The sequence below is a fragment of the Jaculus jaculus genome, chromosome 7 (assembly GCF_020740685.1).
Source record: "Jaculus jaculus isolate mJacJac1 chromosome 7, mJacJac1.mat.Y.cur, whole genome shotgun sequence".
Taxonomy (NCBI): domain Eukaryota; kingdom Metazoa; phylum Chordata; class Mammalia; order Rodentia; family Dipodidae; genus Jaculus; species Jaculus jaculus.
The window spans coordinates 106,140,447-106,162,944 of record NC_059108.1 but is presented as its reverse complement, the minus strand read 5'-3'; the positions used below and the strand labels follow the sequence as shown (position 1 = coordinate 106,162,944).

The 22,498-nt window shown below is 39.9% G+C and overlaps 1 protein-coding gene and 1 pseudogene across 3 annotated transcripts in view; one reads left to right on the top strand and one right to left on the bottom strand.

Moving 5' to 3' along the window:
- Positions 1-22,498, bottom strand: part of Frmd6 (FERM domain containing 6) — an 88,331-nt gene that overhangs the window by 26,039 nt on the left and 39,794 nt on the right. For 2 of the 3 annotated variants that reach the window (XM_004649179.2, XM_045154356.1), the window contains 4 exons: positions 16,938-17,181; positions 7,706-7,796; positions 1,366-1,469; positions 337-413 (listed from right to left, as the gene is read on the bottom strand). In XM_004649179.2, the coding sequence (XP_004649236.1) occupies positions 337-413; positions 1,366-1,469; positions 7,706-7,796; positions 16,938-17,036 (371 nt within the window). In that variant the 5' untranslated portion in view covers positions 17,037-17,181. The remainder of the gene's footprint in view (positions 1-336; positions 414-1,365; positions 1,470-7,705; positions 7,797-16,937; positions 17,182-22,498) is intronic. The other variant, XM_004649180.2, reaches the window with a different exon arrangement.
- On the top strand, positions 6,459-7,203 carry LOC101595375 (annotated as a pseudogene).

The following is a 22,498-nucleotide window of genomic DNA, read 5'->3' as shown; positions in this document are numbered from 1 at the left end:
TTTTCTAATTAGAAAAAACACCTCCCCACCCCCCCAAAAAAAAAACTGGAAATGTGAGCCAGTGATGTTAACATTTTTAATCACAGTCTACCACTCTCATTTATTTACTCAACAAATATTTATTGAGTACCAAATGTGCTTGCTTTCGGTGCAAAGGATATGTGCATGTACAAAAATGATTAAAGAGGGAGAAAGCCTGCTGCTCTTTTGGAGTTTATATTCTAACAGATGGAAGCAAGCAATCAACACAAGGGACTTAATTGGTAAATATGAGAAAACACGTTACTGGGGCAAGGGGGTGGGGAGCAAAGGTTTAGCATCGTTTTGCCGTCATACCTTATAAGTCTACCGTTCTCCACATAGTACTGCACACGGAAGTGGATAATCATGGGAGGCCCAAACTGGTCGATACCCTAAGACAAAGACACACCAACAAGCTGTTTTGAGTTACTTCAAAAGTGGGTTTCAAAACAACCACATTACCATCATTTGCAAGGCATGCTTAAAACGGAGCGGGGCTTGCTTGTAGTAGATAATTATCCCATGCAGATACCATGCTCGTGTGAAATCAACATGTTACAAATCTAAACAGCAACATCACTCTCCAGATTCTTATTCACAGTAATGCCAATGACAACATAAGGGAAGATAAAAATAAATATCATGGAAACTTCTAGCTGAGATTGGGCTCCTGGCCGAAGCTCTGTCCCCTGTGGTGACCATTTGCTCCTTATTACAAATGTTCTCTTGTTCCCCAGACATTCCACATACCAAATCCTAATATGCTGTTTGTTTACTTAGACATACAGGTCCCTTATTCTACAGCTGGCTTAGGAGCAGCTTTCTAATGTACCCCAAAAGTCTTCAGGACAAACTGTAGGCTCTGGGATGAGACTGGTAATTTCTTTCCTTCCTTACTGCATAAACTCCCCGTAACTAGTTTCCCACACAAATGAACTGATGTTTACTAAATCAAAACAGCAGTCCAACAAAACAACAAAGGACCAAGTGCAAGCACAGTAAAAACAGATCAAAATTACTAGAAACTTCTAAAACAAGTTTTGACAACACAGCCATAGGAGAAAAGCAAATCATCTTTTTTTCATGCTTTTCACTTCAAAGCATTACCCCAAGATTACTAAAACGTTATTACTCAATATTACTTTACAGACATCTGGAATCTATCATGTTATGCTGTAAGCCATTCACACTTGATTAATAGGACATGTCTGAACTTATATTTCATTTCCTTTTTTCATCATCTACTGGGTAAATTATTGCTTAAGATTTTTTCTTATGTGTGACATCTAAAATAAACACTTGTTAAAAGAATGAAAATAATTTTGCGCATAAATGTAATCTCACCCAAGTGACTTCGTATTGTCGTACCTTGCTGGCCTCTTTTTTCCATTCTTTTGGACAATACTTATAAAGCTTTTGCGACAGCTCCATATATACATGCTCATTATCTGTGAATCAAAAAAAAAAAAAAAAAGGAGATAGGAGGCTAAAGAAGAGTTATTTTTAACAAAAATAAATACTCAAAGAAAAAATTTCAAAAAACAAAGCCTCAAGATTTATGAATGTTACCTTAGTTTACATACCACCTAAAAAACTCAACAAAACACTAAAAAATCCCAGGTTCTGTGGGTGGGATGGTAAGGAGATCCTGAATTATTCTATTTCTCTGACACAGGACTCAAGACAACTGAAACATATTAAAGGCAATGTTATTTTCTAACTCTTACTTCTTGGTTTCTAGGATTCTTATAAGGTAGTCTAACTTCCAACCCTGTGGGTGTCCATCTTAGAAAAGTTGTTTTTTTGTTGTTTAGCTCATAGAAGACTGTTCTCAAAGGTGCAAAATACTGATGTGGCAGAAGTGCCATCATAAATTCACTGTCAGAAATTAGAAAACATTTTAGGGCTGGAGAGATGGCTTAATGGTTAAGGCATTTGCCTACAAAGCCAAAGGCCCAGGTTCGATTCCCCAGGACCCACAGAAGCCAGATACATAAGGTAGTACAAGTGTCTAGAGTTCATTTGCAGTGGCTGGAGACCATGGCATGTCCATTCTCTCTATCTGCCTCTCTCTGTCTCCCTCTCAAATAAAAATTTTAAAAAATGAAAGAAAAGAAATTAGAAAACACTGATCATAGATAATTTGCAAATGAGGCATCTGACACTCCACCATTCTTCACAAAGTACAGCTTGCCCACATTCTAAGCCATTATTAGTACTGCCACTGGGACCTATCTTGTGGGAAGAGAAGAATCTTATGAAAACAAGCATTACTACCAAAATGTTCCTTCAAAAGCTGGGCATGGTGGCATATGCCTTTAATCCCAGTGCTCAGGAGGCAGAGGTAGGAGGATTGCTATGAGTTCAAGGCCACCCTGAGACTACATAGTGAATTCTAGGTTGGTCTGGGGTAGTGCAAGATCCTACCTTGAAAAACCAAAATAAATAAAATTAAATTAAAAAGTTCCTTCAAGGGATGGATGGTATGCTCACAACTGTGCAGGAATAGGACCACTAAAACTTATGTAAACAATGATTTGATCATATGAAAACAGGCCAGTAAAAACACAACACTTTTTCCTAATAAGACTTTTTATAAATATTTTTTATGTGAGTGTAAGAGAGAGAGGGGGGGGTGGGAGAAAGAGACTTGGAGCACCAGGGCCTCCAGCCACGGCAATCCTAACTCCAGATGCATGTGCCATCTTATGTATATATGAGACCTGGCAAGCTTGCATCACTTTGTGTGTCTGGTTTACGTGGGATCTGGAGAGTCAAACATAGGTCCGTAGGCTTTGCAGGCAAGGGCTTTAATTGGTAAGCCACCTCTCTAGCCAGAGAACCTTTTAAAAGACATAAACTTCACAATAGAAGACTTTAGCATTCCTATCTTATACAAAAAGTATAAACAGACCCCGCCCCAACAACTCGTTTTTTCCTATCATCACTAAAGTACATCTTTTAGACATGCTACATAAAACTTTCAGATGTGGGGAGGGCACCTTGATCATCCCAGGAAGAAGCAAGTTGGCTGTATGTCAACTCTTGGGCTCAATTGGGAAAATGCCACGATCTATAAGAATAAAGCTACTTGGGTCATTTAGTCCTCAAGTTTCAATGAAAGGGATATTTAAAAAAAAAAAGTGGGGGCTGGATAGATGGCTTAGCAGTTAAGCGCTTGCCTGTGAAGCCTAAGGACCCCGGTTCGAGGCTCGGTTCCCCAGGTCCCACGTTAGCCAGATGCACAAGGGGGCGCACGCGTCTGGAGTTCGTTTGCAGAGGCTGGAGGCCCTGGCGCGCCCATTCTCTCTCTCCCTCTATCTGTCTTTCTCTCTGTGTCTATCGCTCTCAAATAAATAAATAAATAAAAATAAAAAAAAATAAAAAAAAAGGTCTCAAAGACAAAAAAGAGGATGCTACTTAAGTCCAGTTGTCAGGTCAGCAAACAATGTCTCTTCTCTCTTATTTTTACTGATTAAACATGAAATGAACAAGACTAGTCAAGCTTCCTGACAAATCTGATGTTTGGTTTGAGTCCCTGTCTGAACCAGCAACCTAATGACCAGAAGTGACACTGCTCACCAGAGCAGCACAAGCTTTATACCATTCCCACCACCTGGCAGTGTAACCAGAGCTTTCTGGTCTAAAATTTCTGGAGCTTCTGGAGAGCTGATCCCATGGAAGTTCCTGGAGGCCCAAGAGGACATGAATGGTCTGTACCCCTTCTCTCTACCTCACCCTAGGGCCTCTTCCTCTGTATCCCCTATGATATCCTTCACAGACTCAAACATGATGGAACAAATAAGCCAGGTTTTTCACTGTTGGAGAAAGAAGTTGTAAGTAACAGAAAGAGGAAGGGCTAGATAGAATGAAACTGTGAAATTGGATTAGACTTGAAAGTGTTAATATGGGCTCATGAATATTATGAAAAATATGTGGAGAAACATGTGACCAAAGTTAACATCACCAGTAAAAAGATCAAAAGCTATCATGTGTCTCCTGATACTGTATACAGAGAAGGGCACCACATCATTTATCTGATAATCCTGCCCACAACATGCATAACCTATATTAATCACGAGGAGACATCAAACAAACACAAATTAAAGGCCATTTCACAGAGTAACTTGGCTGTACTCTTTAAAAATATCAAGGTTAGCCAGACATGGTGGTGCACACTTTTAATCCCAGCACTTTGGAGGCAGAGGTAGGAGGATTGCCATAAATTTGAGGCCACCCTGAGACTACATAGTGAGTTCCAGGTCAGCCTGAGCTAGAGTGACATCCTACCTCGAAAAAACATATATATAAATACAAGATCATAAAAGAACAATCAAGACTGAAGAATGGTTATATAATAAAGATGAACCAAATACAACTAAATGCAACATTGTCTTAGGCTTTCTTTGCCTATAATGAGTATAAGACCCAGTGCCAAAACTAAAGGCCACTTAGCATCACAGCAGTGTTAATTTTTTTTTTTTTACTTCTAGTATTCACACCACCGGTATATATAAGAAGGTCCTCATTTCTAGGAAATCTACTCTGAAGTTTATAGAGCTGGAGAGTCCGATCATGAATGGGAGGAGCAAATGCAGCTCAATGTGAATATCTGAGGAATCTAAGTGAAGAGCATATGGAGATTCTTTTAGTATTCTTACAATATCCCTGTAGGCTTGAAATTACTTCAAAAAATTTTAGAATTGTGATGACATAAGATTCTTAGTATTTAAAGAGTATTAGAGAAGAGTATTGAATAGCTACATTTTAAAATATATTTCCAGTAGTCCAGAATTTATATCCTTTGCAATTATCCTACTTAAAATGAGAATCCTAGACACCAACCTAACAATGTGTGAGACATTGCAGGGAAGTAGAACTATTCTGCACACTGCAATGGGGCAGGCATGCTGCACATTTGTTCAAAGGCACAGGATATAGAGTAAACATCAGGAGTGACCCCAATGCAAACTATGGGATCTGCGAGATAATAACGTGTCAGGATAGATTCATCAATTATAACACTATGTGGCTGGAGCTGGGTGCTGACAGTGGAGGAAGTTGTGCATGTGTGTGTCAGGTGGGTGGGGGGAATGACACGGCAACTCTACACTTCCTATTCAACTGTGCTGGGAATTCAAAACCACTCTCATACAACAAAACTTACATTAAACTTCTCAAGCACACACATACCTGTAAAGCTGGTGGAGTAGTAGTTTCTATTTGATACATTGAAAAAAAAAAAAACAAAAAAAAAACCTGGCAAGGAGAGACGTCAGGCGGCATGTCCAAAAGCATGCAGCTTGTTAGTGGTAGAACCAGAATTAGAACCAGGTTGTCCAAGTCTTGTTCCAATGTTCTTTCACCACACAATGATTTCTTCTTTAAACAGGGTATCCTACAAACTCTTATTTTGAAATCTAAGGAAGCTATAAACTGGTTTTCTTTGACTAACTTGTTGAACCACAGAGATCAAGAGTCCGGCTGTAGTAAGTAAGAAGGGTAGCTTCAGTGTAGCATACTGGGACTCACTTAGAATCGGCAAGGCATCTTATTACTCCTAGACCCTCCCTTGAAAGATGACTGAGGTCTGAACAAACACAAGCATGGAGCTTAGCCTTTGTGTTTTTATTGCTTTGACTGCCACAGGAAGAAACTGACAGCAAATGGATGATTCATAGGCCCTGCTGTGTCCCTGTTCCATGCTCTGCTCCCCTGCCCCCAGCCAGGCAACTGAACACAGTTCACATTTTGGAAGAGACTTGGTTTATCTACTGATCACAATATACTGTTTAACTTAGCAGACGTAAATGTTTTATAGTACTGACCATATCCTTAAGATATCTTAAGCTTTTAAATTGAAGCCAAATCTAGTAATAGAGAGTTATGTACGATCAAATTTGAAGTATATCAAGTAAGTTATTTTGAAAAGATAAGCCAAGAAATGAAAAGTTCTGAGGACATAAAAAAACTAAATGAGATATATTTCTAATTTCCATATACAATTTGAAAAACAGACAGCTTATACCAATTGGTTGCAGACAAGTCTAGCTCCAATGGGAGAAGAAAGCTTATATGGAATTCTGTACTTGCAAGTTTCTCCCTCCACATAAAGAACAGAAGGAGAAATGACTCTATATTCCCAAGTCACTTAGTCTGACTGGAAAAGGGCAAAGAAGGAAAAATGGAACATAAGATTCAATTAACAGATCACTGTTACAATGTTAATAGCAAGAGAACTTGAATAGAGGAAAGTCAGTTTTACTATATTCAAAATTCTTGTAATGCTGAAAATAATTGTAATTGATAGCAATGTAAATTTTAATAATAAATTACAAAAATATCTAGGATACTTTACTTTTGACTACAGCTGATCCCTAAATGCAAGGGAACCAAAAAAATAAAATCAAGCTTGTTCCTCTTTTCCGGTTGGAACCATGGAGGGTGCCAAAGAGAAGAAAAAGAAGGTCCCTGCTGTGGCAGAAACTCTTAAGAAAAAGCAAAGGAATTTTGCAGAGTTGAAGGTGAAACGCCTGAGGAAGTTGTTTTCCCATCGAAGGGCAAGGAGGAAGCTTATCTATGAAAAGGCTAAGCACTACCACGAGGACTACAGGCAGATGTACAGAACCGAGATCCGCATGGCCAGGACGGCCAGGAAAGCTGGAAACTTCTATGTACCTGCAGGACCCAAACTAGTCGTCAGAATCAGAGGTATCAATGGCATGAGCCCAAAGGTCCGCAAAGTGCTGCAGCTTCTTTGCCTTCGCCAGATTTTCAACGGCACCTTTGTAAAGCTCAAAAGCTTCCATTAACATGCTGGGGATTGTGGAGCCATATATTGCATGGGGCTACCCAAACCTGAAGTCAGTAAATGAGCTAATCTACAAGGGTGGCTATGGCAAAATCGGTAAGAAGCGAATTGCTTTGACAGATAACGCTCTGCTCGATCTCTTGGTAAATACGCATCATCTGCATGGAAGATCTGATTCATGAGATCTATACTGTGGGGAAACACTTCAAGGAAGCAAATAACTTCCTGTGGCCCTTAAAGCTGTTCTCTCCACGAGGTGGAGTGAAGAAAAAGACAACCCACTTTGTGGAAGGTGGAGATGCTGGCAACAGAGAAGACCAGATCAATAGGCTTATTAGAAGAATGAACTAAGGTATCTACCACAGTATTTTTGTACTCTGGTCAGTTAGTAAACATTGGCTGCTGTCAAATTGAAAAAAAAAAAAGAAAAAACAAGCTTGGTTTATTAAAACAAAAAAGAACAAACACATAAAATCTAGATCCCTAAGAAGGAATAACTTTAACTTTGAACGACAACAAATACAGTATCTCACATCCTAAACCTTATAAAAACCACATAGTAACTGATATTAAATGAATGCTAGAGGGCTGGAGAGATGAATTAGCTTGTATAGCCTAAGGACCCAGGTTTAATTTCCCCATACCCACATAAGCCAGATACACAAGGTGGTGTACATGTCTGGGGTTCATTTGCAGTGGCTAGAGGCTCTGGCACACCCATACTCTGCTTCCTTTTCTCTCCCAAATATTAGAATAAAAATTTGGTTATCTTATGGGTGTTTTGGCAATCACAGTTTAACAACATGCCTAATTTAAGCTTTAAAATAGAATTCCTTTGGGGCTAAATGCAGCAGAGATGGGGCTAAGACTTACTTTGTATAACACTGAGTCCAAAAAGGTGACAATCCTTTAACCTGAGCAGGTCACACACCTGGACCAGCAACTGGTGACACAGAATTTTAACCTATACAGAAAAAAAAAAAGACAACTTGAAATAATAATAGTAGTAAGGCATCTTAATGCTGTAAACATGCACTAGACAGGACACACTGACACGCTGGCTTATGGAAATCACTGGAACCTGTGGCTGTGTTTCAACAATGATTATCACAGTATCAATTTTTACAATATGATAATAAAGTACCAATACAGGCTTGTACTCATAAGTCTTATGGCACATGAAACAAGTTCTTAAGTCCTGGTGTATGAAAAATGAGTATTTTAGAAAGTGACTTGGAACAGTCTACTCAGGCTACCAAAAATATTTAGTTATTAAGTATGTTTTCCTTCCTTTTAAAATTTCCTATTTGGTAAAATTTTATATATAGTGTTTCATCATGATTAAATTTTTTTAAATTTTAAATTAGCATTTACAACATTAGGTTTCTATGTGGAATTTTCAGTTTTTGTTGTTGATCCTCTTATCTTCAACCCTACCCTCCTGACCCAGCCTGCACCCTTACCCTCCAAGCCTCCTTTACACTTTAATGTCACACGTGTTCTATTGCCCCTCTTTATTAACACCTTGTTTCCCATTCTAGTGGTCTCTCTTAGTTTCACAGTCTACATCTACACTCATCCCTACTTATATACATATGACATATGTATGAACATTGAAAGATTTGATCCACATATGAAAGAAAGCATGTGATCTTTAATTTTTGAGCCTGGGTCACCTCGCTTAATAAATATTCTAATTCTATTAATTTTCCTGAAAATTTCATCATCTCATTTTTCTTTGCAGCTGAATAATGTTCCATTGTGTATATACACCATGTTTTCATTATGCATCTTTTGATAGACATCTAGGCTGGTTTTATTTTCTTGCTATTATGGATAAAAAGCAACATGATGTGCAAGAATGTCTGTAATAGCCTATGGAGTCCTTAGGTATATGCCAAGGACTGGTATAGCTGGTTTGCATGATGGATCTATGTTTACTTTCTGGAGAAACTTCCATACTGATTTCCACAAGGGCTTTGCACTCCACTAGCGGTGGATGAGGATTCCTCTTTCCTCACCAACATTTGTTGTCACTTGTACTCTTGATAATAGCCATGCTGACTGGGGTGAGATGGAACCTTGGATTAGTTTTAAATTACATTTCCCAGATCAATATGATGTTTTCATAATATACACATTATAGACTGGATTTGCCAACTTAATTAAAAATATATTATCTCATATACATACCATTTTTAATTCATGGTGAGAACACGTAAAATCTACTCTCAGCAAATTTCAAGTATACAATGTCATTTTGTATAACCAATTTCTTGAACTTATCCCTCCTGGGTAGCTGAAACTTTTCTTTCTTTGGCAACACCTCTCCAGTCTATGCCCATCTCAGGCTCTGACATACCTCCCACTCTCTGCTTCTATGAGGTAGACTTTAAGACTCCATATAAATGAGATCATGAAGTATTTGTATTTCTATGTCTAGCTTATATTCTTTAATACAGTACCCTCCAGATTTATCCACATTGTTGCAAATGACAAGATTTCTGTCTTTATGTGGAGGAATAGTATTCCACTGTCACACTTTCTTTACCCATTAGGCACTAATGGACACAGGTGTTTATTTGACTGTAATGCACAATGCCACAAGGAACATGGAATAGCAGGTGTTCCTTCAACACAAGGACATTATTTTCTGTGGATATGCACCCAGGAGAGGAGGAGCTAGACTACAAGGTAATTTTGTGTGTAATTTTTTGAGGAACTTCATACCACTTTCTACAATGCTCACACTAATTTACGTTCCAACAAAAGACTACAGAGTTCCTTTTCTCTACGTCCTCAGCAACCTAGTTAGCAGTTTTCTTTTTGATGACAGTTTTTCTAACAGGTGTGAGGAGTATGTCACTGTGGTTTTAATTTACATTTTCTTGGTTCTTACTGAGGCTAAGCACTTTTTTGTATGCCTGTTGGTCATTTGTCATACGTTTCATTGTGGATCTATTTAGGGTACCTTTTCAAGAAGTCTTATTTATTTTATTTGTAAAAATTATTTATATTCACATGTATGTGGGGGGGGTGGGACATGCATGCAAGGGCCTCTTGCCACTGCAAATGATCCCCCCCCCCCATGCTTTCATTACCTTTTGTATCTAGTTTACATGGCTGGCTTGGGAACTGAACCCCACCAGCAGGCTTTTTGTATTGAGGTGCTGTTAACTTCTGAGTCATCTTCACCCCACCATGACCCCCTTTTCTATTTTTTGAGGGAGAGTATTACTGTACCCTAGGTTGACTTGGAATTCACTTTGTAGGCCAGGTTTGCTTTCAGCTCATGGTGATCCTCCGGCCTCAGTCTCCTGCGTGAGTGCTAGGATTAAAGGTTTGAGTCACCATGACCAGCTGGAAGGTTTCTTCAGAATGATGTTAACAATATACTCATACATGGCAGAAGATGGTCTGCCTAGCTTTTTATTTTCTTTAATCAGTCACTGCTACTGCTTAACATCCTTTTCCTTTTCTAAGTCCTACTATAATTCACTATTTGGAACTCTGGGGATTAGTTATCCTGAGATAGAAAGTTAGATTTGGTGTGTTATGAATGAAGTCAGGCTCCCCAAGTGCAGAGGTTCTACTGAGCCTACCTCACCTTATTTAGAACCACTCACGTGGGTCAGAGAAGGGACTGACTTTCAGAGACCACCCAGCTTAATTCTTTTATTTCATAGAAATAGAAAACTGCTTAGACTCATGAAGCTACTAATAGCAAAGGCAACACCTCACAACTCCTTGTGAGTTATAGTCTACCATGAAATATGTTAAACTTTGCACATGTTTGCATTTTCAGCTGCACATATTACATGCAGCATTTCCCCTTTAATAGAGACTGTCTTTCATCATTTCTAGATATTGTCTTTTGTATCCTTTCTACAATGATGATAGCAATTACAATTTTAATTACTATAAATTCTAAATTAGTTACCTCTGAGGTAATGATTTTATATAACATCTTAATATGGAACTAAGATTAAGAAAATGTCAAAATCCTTCATGAACTGGAGATAATTCTAGCTATTGGATGATGGACAGCTTTAATGTTCTTTCCATACTCATTATTAACTAGCAGACAACCGAAGCAACTCACCCACTAGAAAGAGCATGAAAGGTCTCATTTGTGCACACCTCCTCTCTGTTCCACTAGAGCTTCCAACCCCTTTCCAGAGCACTCCAATTTATAAATGTGTCCCCCAGCAACCTGGGAACCATGTATCAAGGCAAGCCCACCAGCATTGGGAGGCCACATTTGCTGGTGGGAAATCATTATCACACAGTATGAGCTGGATCTGGGATCTCTGATTTGGGTCCTACTGGACTCATAGTTCACTGGCTCTAACACTGGACTTGAACTCTATATTGCCATAAGTGTGCTGTACAAGTAAGTTTGAACAGACAGAGCAAGAGGGAAGAGGAGAAAGCATCCAATTTATACACAGCTCCTAAGTTGAACTAAACACTACAAATTTGAAACTTAAAATGGCACAATGTTCTACTGCACTTTTAACCCTGATCATGATGGTGTTTAATCCTCAGTTTGAGATGGATATATAGCAATCAGGATAAAATGTAACAAATACTTAAAATTCCAAATCATAAGCTAAAGACATATAAAATAGATTATGTTGTGACTTGTGTGATTCTTGATCAAATAATGCAGTACATTTCTTCCAGAGAGCTTATATAATTATTGTTGTCCCACTAGTTTAAATCAAGTATCTGGGGTCTACTGAAAAGCTCCTTTAACAATCACCAAGTATATATGGTGCTCTTCTTTAAAAACTGTAATTAAATAAGAATGTGCCTCTAAAGTGCTGCCTGCTATGAAAACAGCCTTGAGTTTTCTGGGTCTAGTATGAGTCTTTACAGCTACCTTTCAGCAGATTGTGAATACATTCAACTTCTTTTTTTTTTTTTTTAAATTTATTTATTTCAGAGCAACAGACACAGAGAGAAAGACAGATAGAGGGAGAGAGAGAGAATGGGCGCGCCAGGGCTTCCAGCCTCTGCAAACAAACTCCAGACGCGTGCGCCCTCTTGTGCATCTGGCTAACGTGGGACCTGGGGAACCGAGCCTTGAACCGGGGTCCTTAGGCTTCACAGGCAAGCGCTTAACCACTAAGCCATCTCTCCAGCCCTACATTCAACTTCTTTAATCTTCAGCAGCAATGGGAACTCTAAAAAGAGCTATATAGTATGAGGTGTTAAGAATGAGTCAAAGCTTTATTTTTAGATGGAACTTTTCAATTAAAATATCATTTGATCCTAAGTGTGTCAATGATTTGTTACTGGGCTATGTTTAAGAAATTTTCTGGAAAGAAAGAACCTGAGCAAAGATGTAAAGGTGTTATAAGCTCTGGGCCATGAGTTCTCTCACATTTACTATGATCTATTTTCCAAGGTCCCATATTTTATATTTGCCTGATGCTTAAGAGTATTTAGACTAGCACCTATCATACAATTCCTGGAGAACCGGAAATGACAAAAATATTCACTCCACATGGAGAAAGGCAACATGCTACCAGTTATACCTCTGAGGATACAAACTTCCTTTAAAAAAAGGGGGGGGGGCTGCTAGAGAAATGGCTTAGCAGTTAAGGTACTTGCCTGCTAAGCCAAGGGACCTAGGTTTGTTTCCCCAGTACCCATGTAATCCATATGCACAAGGGGGTACACATGTTTGGATGTGCAGCGGCCAAAGCCCCACTATGCCCATTCTCTCTCTCTCTACCTGCCTATCATCCCTCACTCTGTCTATCACTCAAATAAAAATAAAAAATATTTTAAAAAGAAAGAGTAGGGGGGTATGTGGGAAAAAAAAAAAAGAGATTCCTGCTGAAATAGTTTTTCTACAATTAATTTGCTATACCCAAACTCAGCAAACATCCACCACCACTTTCTGTTCTGGAGAAAAGGGTCCCTGGCAACCTGACATCGTTTTTCTAATGTGGGCAGGCTTCCATGCTACATAACCCTGACCTTCTTGGAGTTACAGGGCTTGCAGGAGAGGGGTATGGGCTCGGTAAAAGAGTCTCCAGGCCCTGCAGTAGGAAAGTGTATAGGCTTTCATGGTGCCAAGACTTACTGTCTTGGTTTTGGTGACAGAGCATGTTGATGAAGTGAACAGTTTCACTAGGAAACAGACAGCGCTGAGCTAGTACCGGAAGGACTCACTGAGCACTCTGCGGAGCAGACAGGGCACAAAGTGCTTTGTGCACATGGGAGCTCTGAAACCTCCAATGTTCCTGTGGGAGCCGTTAAGAAGAGCCATCTTCACATATGGGAAACCAAACCAAAAACCAGCAGCAACAATCCAACATGCCCCAAAGTGCAAAATAAGTGGTGGACTGGGGACTTCAGGCCAGGTCCCTGTGGCTGTAAAACCATCCTTAGTTGTTCAGTAGTCCATGATTGTATTCCCAACCGCCTCAGAGAGACTATGGTATGTACTCATTTTATAAAAAAGGGGGAATTGGGACTGGAGTGATGGTTCAAAGGTTGAGGGGCTTGTCTGCAAAGCCTGATGAACTGGGTTCGACTCCTCAGCACGCACATAAAGCCAGATGCACAAAGTGGCACATGTGTCTGGAGTTTGTTTGCAGCCTCTAGAAGTCCTGACATGCCCTTCTCCCTCTCTCCCCCCTTGAAATAAAGAAATTTTAAAAGGGGGAATTACAGAAGTATGTGCTTTATTTATGCCTAGTGATTAAAATACAGGTAGAATAACCCTTACCTGAAATACTTGGAATCACAAGTGTTTTGTATTTCTTTCCTCCTTCCTTCCTTCCTTTTTATTTATTTTGGTATTTTGAGGTATGGTTTCCCTCTGCCCAGGCTGACCTGGAATTCACTATGTGGTCTCAGGCTGGCCTCAAACTCAACTCATAGTGATCCTCCTAACACTGCCTTCTGAGTGCTGGGATTAAAGGTGTGTGCCACCACACCCAGGCCTTTTTTCTTTTTTTAATATTGGCACAGATTTCACTAGTTACACATGTCTAAGTGAAACTTTCAAAAATGCAAATTTTTAGGGCATCTTAGACCATGTTCCTTTGGATGAGGGATACTTAACCTGTCACAGCAGCAGTAGCTATCTCTGTATTGGAAATTATACTGTATGTTAATCCTGAATCCTCATAATCACTCCGCAACAGAAAGACCATTCCCATTTCATAGATAAGGTTAGGACTGAGGGAGGCTTCAACATTCTAAAAGGCATTCCCAAATGGGATTTTAATTCAGGTCCATTTTAAGTCCATCCATATCTTTTCACTACCATACTGCTCCTCAACTATTCTTGGTGAAGAAAAGCACTATCAGTTGAATATCTATCATGTATCAGGTCATTGAGCAAGTTGCTTTTACAAGAGGAAAAAGTGCACTTAAACAACTCAGCCAAAGTTCATAAGCTTAGCAAACTGTAGAGCTAAAATATGTATAGTCTTAACATTCCTTCACAGTGGAGTTGATAATCCTGTCACCATCACTAGTAACAACAGTTACTTCACGAGTATGTGTCAGGTGCTGTCACAGGCCTTAGCCTCTGCACCATCCCCTAAAATGCAACTCTAGAGCACTGAAGAAACTAGGTGGTGCTGGGCCACAAATCTGCAGCCTCTGCTCAGGAACCTTCTTGACAAAGACACCTGTGTCTCCAAGTGTGATGCCCAGTGAGCTGAGTATTTACCAAGCCTTGCCCCAAAAATTCTAGTGCAACTGTCACATTTTAAAGACCCAAATCCGCATAGTAGCACAAACATGTAGTTTCTTTTTTAAAAATGAGTAATTCAAAGCATAGCATTAAGGTATTTTTTTTCTTAATTCCATAACAGTACAATTAAATGCAATAAAAAGCATGAAAGTTGATAGTAGGAAGAACATCTGAAAATGCTAGGCATGATACTGATGACCAGGAAACTGCTTGGCCACCTTTCTCAGTCTGTTCTCCAAAATTAACTCCCTCAGCTGAAACTCTAGTGCCCGTTCTTTTTTTTGCAAATTGCGGTCACTTCTTTGTACTCCTAAGTCCTATTAGTATGATTTGCACACACATGAACACACATACATACTTCACTGGAAAAAAGGGAATACCTTTTATATATATCTACAAGAGACTTCAAACAGCATATTTAAATAGTGGAATTATATTCTCATTTCAATTTATTTTTCGGCAGCCTACTCTGAAGTGTTTCCAATTTTCATTAGATTTTAAAAATCAAGCGCTGAGAAAATAATGGTCTATCACTTTGCACATCCAAAAACAATTTCAAGTACCCTAAGCTGAGATGTTGCTCATTATTAGAAACTGTGCCCAGGAGATGATACAATCCATCTGACAGGCAGGTTTGATGCTCACCCAAGCCTAATGAACAAGAACAAGGTTACACAAGTACATTGAGAAGCTATTGACAATTAGAACCTTTCCCAATCTGAACTTTTAATGAATCTATTTAAATGCCATATGTATTCAGCACAATACTTAGAACTATCCCTTTATATAGTGATTGCATTCAAAATATAGTAGCACACAGGGGATGAGGTGAGGGACTGATTCAAGACTTTGCAATTGAGGCTATATTTCCTTAATTCCATTTAGATGCAATAAAATAAAAGAAAGCATACAAAAATCAATAGTAGAGAAAGAGTTTGAAAAATGCCAAGTATGATACTGACTACCATAAAACTGCTTGACAACTTCTAGCAAAGGTACTCATTGCTACACCCCGTGCTTCACATTCCACTTGCGTATACACATAGCAAAGTAGCTGTGTGTATAGGGGCATGCATCAAAAATGTTCATAGTAGCCGGGCGTGGTGGTGCATGCCTTTAATCCCAGCACTTGGAAGGCAGAGGTAGGGGGATTGCTGTGGCTTGAGGACACCCTGGACTACATAGTGAATTCCAGGTCAGCCTGGGCTAGAGTGAGACCCTACCTTGAAAAAGCAAAAAAAAAAAAAAAAAAAAAAGATGTTCATAGCAGTTGTAGTCGTAAAAGTCCAAAAGCTTAAAATGACTCAACAGCCATCAATAATGGTAAAGCATGTCATAGTTCTGGGATATTACCCAATGATGAAAAAGCAATGATTACCATCACAGGTAGTGGCACAGGTGAATTATACAAGCCAAATGTTGAGTAAAATAAGTTAGAACAAGAGAACATTATCATTTTAGCAGCAGGCAGGTGAGAAACGAGAAAAGTCTTCTCTGGACAAAATAGCCATCACTCTTCAGTTGATGACCAGGAAGAGTCACCACTGGGGTAGAGGAAACCTCTCTGCAGCTGGGTTGTAGCAATAAGGATGGACACAGCAACAAACACTCACTGAGCTGTTCATTCACTATTTCTATCCTGTGCACTATGTGAACTGACTTTACTTTTTCAAAGTTAAAAAAAAAAAACAAACAAACAGTATTATGTTCCTCTGTGTCCAGGTTAATTAAGCAAGCTGGCTCTGTACCCATGCACTGTAAGCAACAGCTCAGTGCCCAAATGCACACACCCAGTCCTTGAAATGGTTAAATTCAAGCTACTAATAAAACAACTTTGAGGGCTGGAGAGATGGCTTAAAGTTAAGGTGCTTGCTGGCAAAGCCACAGGATCCAGGTTCGATTCCCCTGTACCCATGTAAACCAGATGCACAAGGTGGCACGTGTGTCTGGAGCTTGTTTGCAGTGCTAGAAGCCACGGTGCATCCATTCTCTCTTCTATGCCTCTCTTAAATAAATAAATAAATAAAATATTTTAAAAAGCAACTTTGATATGCATGAGAAATCTAACAACTCATTTTATTCATTTGAATGACAGCTCTGAATACTTCAAATCTAAACTGATACACTCTAATAAAAACTGTATTTAATAAAAAGTTTAAAAATACAATCAAGCTACCAAAATTCTATTTTTACCCTGAGCAAAGAAGAGCCTGTTGAAACCATAAGGCAAGTCTGTGATTATGTAGTCTATGTCACACCCTATTTCTTATTAGCATTGGTTTTGTTCTGTAACACTTTCATCCTGAATCAAGGCATAATCTGGACATGATCCCTGGGGAGGGCAACATGGCATTTCCACATTTCTAAAGTGAATCTACTCACATTTATGATGATGTTCAGAGACTCATCGTTGGGAAGGAAAATACACACACTCCGTCGGTCTTGCATGACTCTGTTGTTATGGAAGTTCAGTTTGTTCATCGTGTTGTGGGCTCTCCAGTGGTCAGGCTGGGCTCTGATTCCTCAGCAACTGCTCAGGTTCCCAGCACTCCAAAGCCAAACTCTCCTCCTCATCATATACCCAGAGGGAGGGGCACTGTGGTATTCCACTATGTAGGTTTCATAGCTGAAAAAGAAGTCCAAAGGGGCACCCGTGAATAAAGGGGTGAGGTTGGTGAGGACAGAGACGGGTAGGTGAGCAGTGTACAACTGCTTGTGTGGAAACAAGGACCATGCATGTCAAGCCAGGGCTGCCAACCTTAGGACATGAGGATGCACTGAAATGCATTTGGCCCACCAACAGTCATCTGACAGTCATTAATAATAAAGCCAATGAGAATCACCTACATTCAAGGAAGGACCATGTACTATGAGCCCATGGAGACAGGATCCCACATTAGAGGAGTTTCCAGCTTCACATGGGAAATGACTTAGGAAAGACTAGAGCCCTTTCTTCCATTACTATCAAAATCTTAGAGCACATTCTTCCTATAATCACTGTGGTCTTCCACTCCACCTGCTGGCTCTACCAAAGGAAGCCAGGGTGGTTTGAATATCAGAACATCCACAGGATACACAGTCATCAATTTCTCTTGGCAGTTGCCATGGTTCCCAAGCCCTCCTTACTTGTAGCTAGTTTTTTAAGTACTACTTTCTCCTGAGTCTCTAGCCTGCTGATGCACATTTAATTCTATTAAGTATTTCTCCAACCACTTAATACACAGAAATATGACTATTACCAAACCAGGTTTGTATATAAAAGAACTGTGAATGGGCATCTCTCATATCTAGTCAGTTTACTAAAGAGTTTTTCTTTTTTTTTAAACATCTGGGTTTGTTTTTTTTTTAAATTTATTTATTTATTTATTTGAGAGCGACAGACACAGAAAGACAGATAGAGGGAGAGAGAGAGAATGGGCGCGCCAGGGCTTCCAGCCTCTGCAAACGAACTCCAGACGCGTGCGCCCCCTTGTGCATCTGGCTAACGTGGGACCTGGGGAACCGAGCCTCAAACCGGGGTCCTTAGACTTCACAGGCAAGCACTTAACCGCTAAGCCATCTCTCCAGCCCCATCTGGTGTTTTTTTTTTTTTTTTAAAGATACTAGACACAAAGAGAGTAAAAGAAAGAATGAGAATGGGCAAGCCAGGGCCTTCAGCCACTGCAAACCAACTCCAGACACATGTGCCACCATGTGCATCTGGCTTATATGGGACCTGGAGGATTGAACTTGGGTCCTTAGGCGTTGCAAACAGGCACCTTAACCGCTAAACCATCTCTCTAGCCCACATCTCAGGTTTTGACGTATATACTATTTGGCCTGCAAGTAATGAAAATGTTATCGCTAGCTTCAACACTCACACCTGTCATTTCTGTTTCATGTCTCCTTGCACTGGTGAGACTGCACAGGGTAATTCTGAAGCAGGGGTGTCCTACTCTGAAGGAACGCTTCATACACTATTGCTAGCAGGACATTATTCAGTCATTGTGTTAAGGCTGGCTGTCTCTCATATCATCAATATTTACATTATTCCTTTACAGCTATATTTGTAGGATGTAAGAGTTTCTAAGAATAGGAAATTGTTTCACCAGGCAAAGACTATATAGTTTCCCCAGAAACAGTATAAATCAATGCATAAATGAGATCAGATCTTGGCCTAAATGTTAGTTTCAGCAGGACAGGAGAGAATGTATTCTTATACGAGGAGGGAATACAATCTAGTATTTCCTTTTAATTTATAAAGAAAATACCATCTTTAAGAGTGTCACTGAAAACTAAAAACAGATGGTAATCGTACACATGGCATTTCCATCTTGGAAGGTGATCTAGGGCCCACTTGGACATTCTACCTTACTTAAAGGAGAATTGCTTCCGGTTGGAACCAGAGCAATCACCCTCCCCAGAGTACATAGTCAACCCATGTGCTTTGGAACCACACACTAACTCTACCCTAAACCCAACCACTCCTTTACAAAGTGAAATCCTAGCACTTGGAAGGCAGAAGCTAGACTGCTACAAGTTTAAGGCCAGAATGAATTACATTAGTTAGTTCCAGGCCAGTCAATGATACACAGCAAAATGCTTTCTTTTAAATAAAGAATAATAAATAAGTAATAAAATCTGTAAAACAGGTCCAATTTGTGTACTACGAGCGTTTTCCTAGATGATGGTACACTAGGAGTAAAAAAGTTTGCAAAGCCGTGTTTCTTATTTATGCCCTCTCTTAATTCAGGAAGGATCAAAAATTCTGAGAAGTCTTGCAAGCAGTTTCCTTAAATCTAATTCAGGTTTCTCTTACTTTTACCTGAGCATAGAATACTTTTTTCTCCCAGCACTTGGGAGGCAGAGGTAGGTGGATCTCCTTGAGTTCGAGGCCACCCTAAGATTACAAAGTGAATTCCAGGTCAGCCTGGGCTGGAATGAGACCCTACCTCAAAAAACAACAACAACAACAAAACCCACAAAACAAAAAGAAATACAGTATTTTTGTTTTTCGAAAATAGGGTCTTATTCTAGCTCAGGCTAACCTGGAATTCACAATGTAGTCTCAGGGTGGCCCCAAACTCATGGCATTCCTCCTACCTCTGCCTCCCAAGTGCTGGAATTAAAGGTATGCGCCACCACGCCTGGCAGAAATGCAGTTTTAAAATAACTCCTTGTCATACTACAATCCATTGCCAAAGTTTTCCCTATGTGCTGGTATACTTTACCACTTAGCCCTCCTCTTGATCATATAAATGATAAGTTGTGAGTAAATGTGTCTTAAATGAAACCCATAAATGATATTAATCTAATTTTTTACTTAAATCTACACTTCAACCTGAGCCCTATGATTTTCCACATACTTAATTAAAGCAGGGTATTTCTACTGACCTGTTTTCTTGAATTTAAAAGATCAACTAGGAAAAAAAAAATCTTCTGAGGTTTGGGATGTTTCAAGAGCTTCATTAAAATAACAGTTTCTATTTTGTTGTCAAATATGTCCCATAACAGAAGTCTGGAAGAGGATTACTGCAGCAAATCTACCAAAAGCCGAGTCTGGAAGAACCAGTGCTGTCCCGCCGCTGAGCTTTCCACTTTGAGGGTGGCAAACCCAAAGCGTTACACTGACAGAGGATTAATTCTTCACTTTATCCAAGACAGCATTAAAGCTGATCAAAAGCTTTCACTAAAACAAGGGGAGGGAAACCATTGTTCATACATACCAGCATAAAATTTAACCTTAAGTTGGGCAGTCTTGGGGGAAACAACTGGACTAAATTTGTTATCAGTATCAACTGGAAATCAGCGCTTAGCCACTGGCTACTTGTTCTGTGCTGAGCTGGGTCCCAACTCAGCCCAAGGAAGACACATTTTCTACTCCAGTGTAACACTCTTCTGTCTAACAGTTTTAGGATACATAAGCTATGGACAAACCAAGGTGCAATAAAGCAATGACAAAAACAGTATGTTAATAGTGATCAAACCCCACACTGCCACTTTTATTAATTCTTATGCATACATATATATGTGTGTATGTATGTGTGTGTATGCGTGTATGTGTGTGTGTATATATATGCATGTATGTATGTATGTGTGTGTATACACACACACACACACATATGGTGTATATATAACATAAATTGAATTTTCACACACACAATACAGTTTGTTTCAGTGGAGGCCAAAAGGATTCTTTCTTTGGTTCGAGGTAATCTCACTCTAGCCCAGGCTGACCTGGCACTCACTCTACAGTTACAGGCTGGCTTCAAATGCATGGCCATGGTCTAGTTTTCTGTACAGTTGGAGCTCTGTTATATATTCCAGCCCTGGAACTGCTCAACATACCTTGCTACCTGGACGGTCTGTGCTCCTTAAACCATGAGCCAGAACCCTCCCCTCCCTTTAGTTGCTCTGTCAGGTACTTTTTCACAGTGCTGAGAAAAGAAACTGATCCTATACTATTGCTATCTGAGGCCAATAGTCTTTATAGGGGGAGGGGAGTCCTGTGCATGGGGCATGTGCAGCAATGGTCCTGGCCTTGACTCACTGAATGCCAGGAACCCTTCCTGCCACCATGACAACCCACAGGCTCTATATACACTGCCAACCTTTGCCTCAGGAGCAAAATTACCTAGAGTTAAGAACCAATGTTCTACATGTTTCCACAGAGAATCATCACTTTTTGCCATTTAGCTATATTTAAAAAAAATATTTTATATATGTATGCATGTATGTATTTTTTACAGAGAGAGAAAATGGGTGCATCAGGGCCTCTAGTCATTGCAAATGAACTCCAGATGCAAAAGCCACCTGGTGGATGTGGCTTTATGGGGGCACTTGGGTATAGAACCTGGGGTCCTCAGGCTTCAGAGGCAAGTGCCTTAACTGCTAAGCCATCTCTCCAGTACTCAGCTATTTCATTTTAGAGGTTTTTTTTAAAATTTTATTTATTTATTTATTTGAGAGTGACAGACACAGAGAAAGACAGATAGAGAGAGAGAATGGGCGTGCCAGGGCTTCCAGCCTCTGCAAACGAACTCCAGATGCATGCGCCCCCTTGTGCATCTGGCTAACGTGGGACCTGGGGAACCGAGCCTCGAACCAGGGTCCTTAGGCTTCACAGGCAAGCGCTTAACCGCTAAGCCATCTCTCCAGCCCCATTTTAGAGTTTTTTAAAAAATTATTTATTTGCAAGTAGAGAGAGATGAGAGAGAGAGAGAAAGAGAGAGAAAGAGTGAGACTGAGAGAGAATGGACACACCAGGGCCTCCAGCCACCACAACCTAACTCCAGAAATGCGCCACTTTGTACATCAGGCTTCATGTAGGTACTGGGAAATTGAACCTGGATTGTGAGGCTGTGCAGGCAAGTGCCTTAACTGCTGAGCCATCCAGCCCCACCTAGGCATTTAAAATTTTATTTATTTATTTATTTATTTGAGGGGCGGGGGAGAGAGAGAGAAGCAGATAGAGAGAATGGGCATGCCAGGGCCTCTAGCCACTGCAAACGAACTCCAGATACATGCACCACTGGCTTATGTGGGTACTGGGGAAGTGAACCTGGGGTCCTTAGGCTTTGCAGGCTAGTGCCTTAACCCCTGAGCCATTTCTCCAGCCTCCATCCAGCTATTTTTTAAGTAATAACATAAATCTAACTAAATATTTATTTTTAAAATAAAAGTTAGTGATTGAACTCTGGCCTGAATCGTAAGTCAAATGTATGAACTTCTATAAGTGTGTAGCTGTGGTTCTGGAAGAGCTTCAAGCTCAACCTTCTTACAAGGTGCTTTAGTGTGGGACACCGCCAAGCATACACATGTCTATTACTATGCTCCTGAGGAGTCCCGTATTTTGATACCAGTACCTGAAACTATGAAAAGTTATTTGGACACAAATCATACCCCACCTTCAGTGTACCAGTATGTTCTATCTCAGAAGGTCACTTGCTTCTAAGAGGCATTTG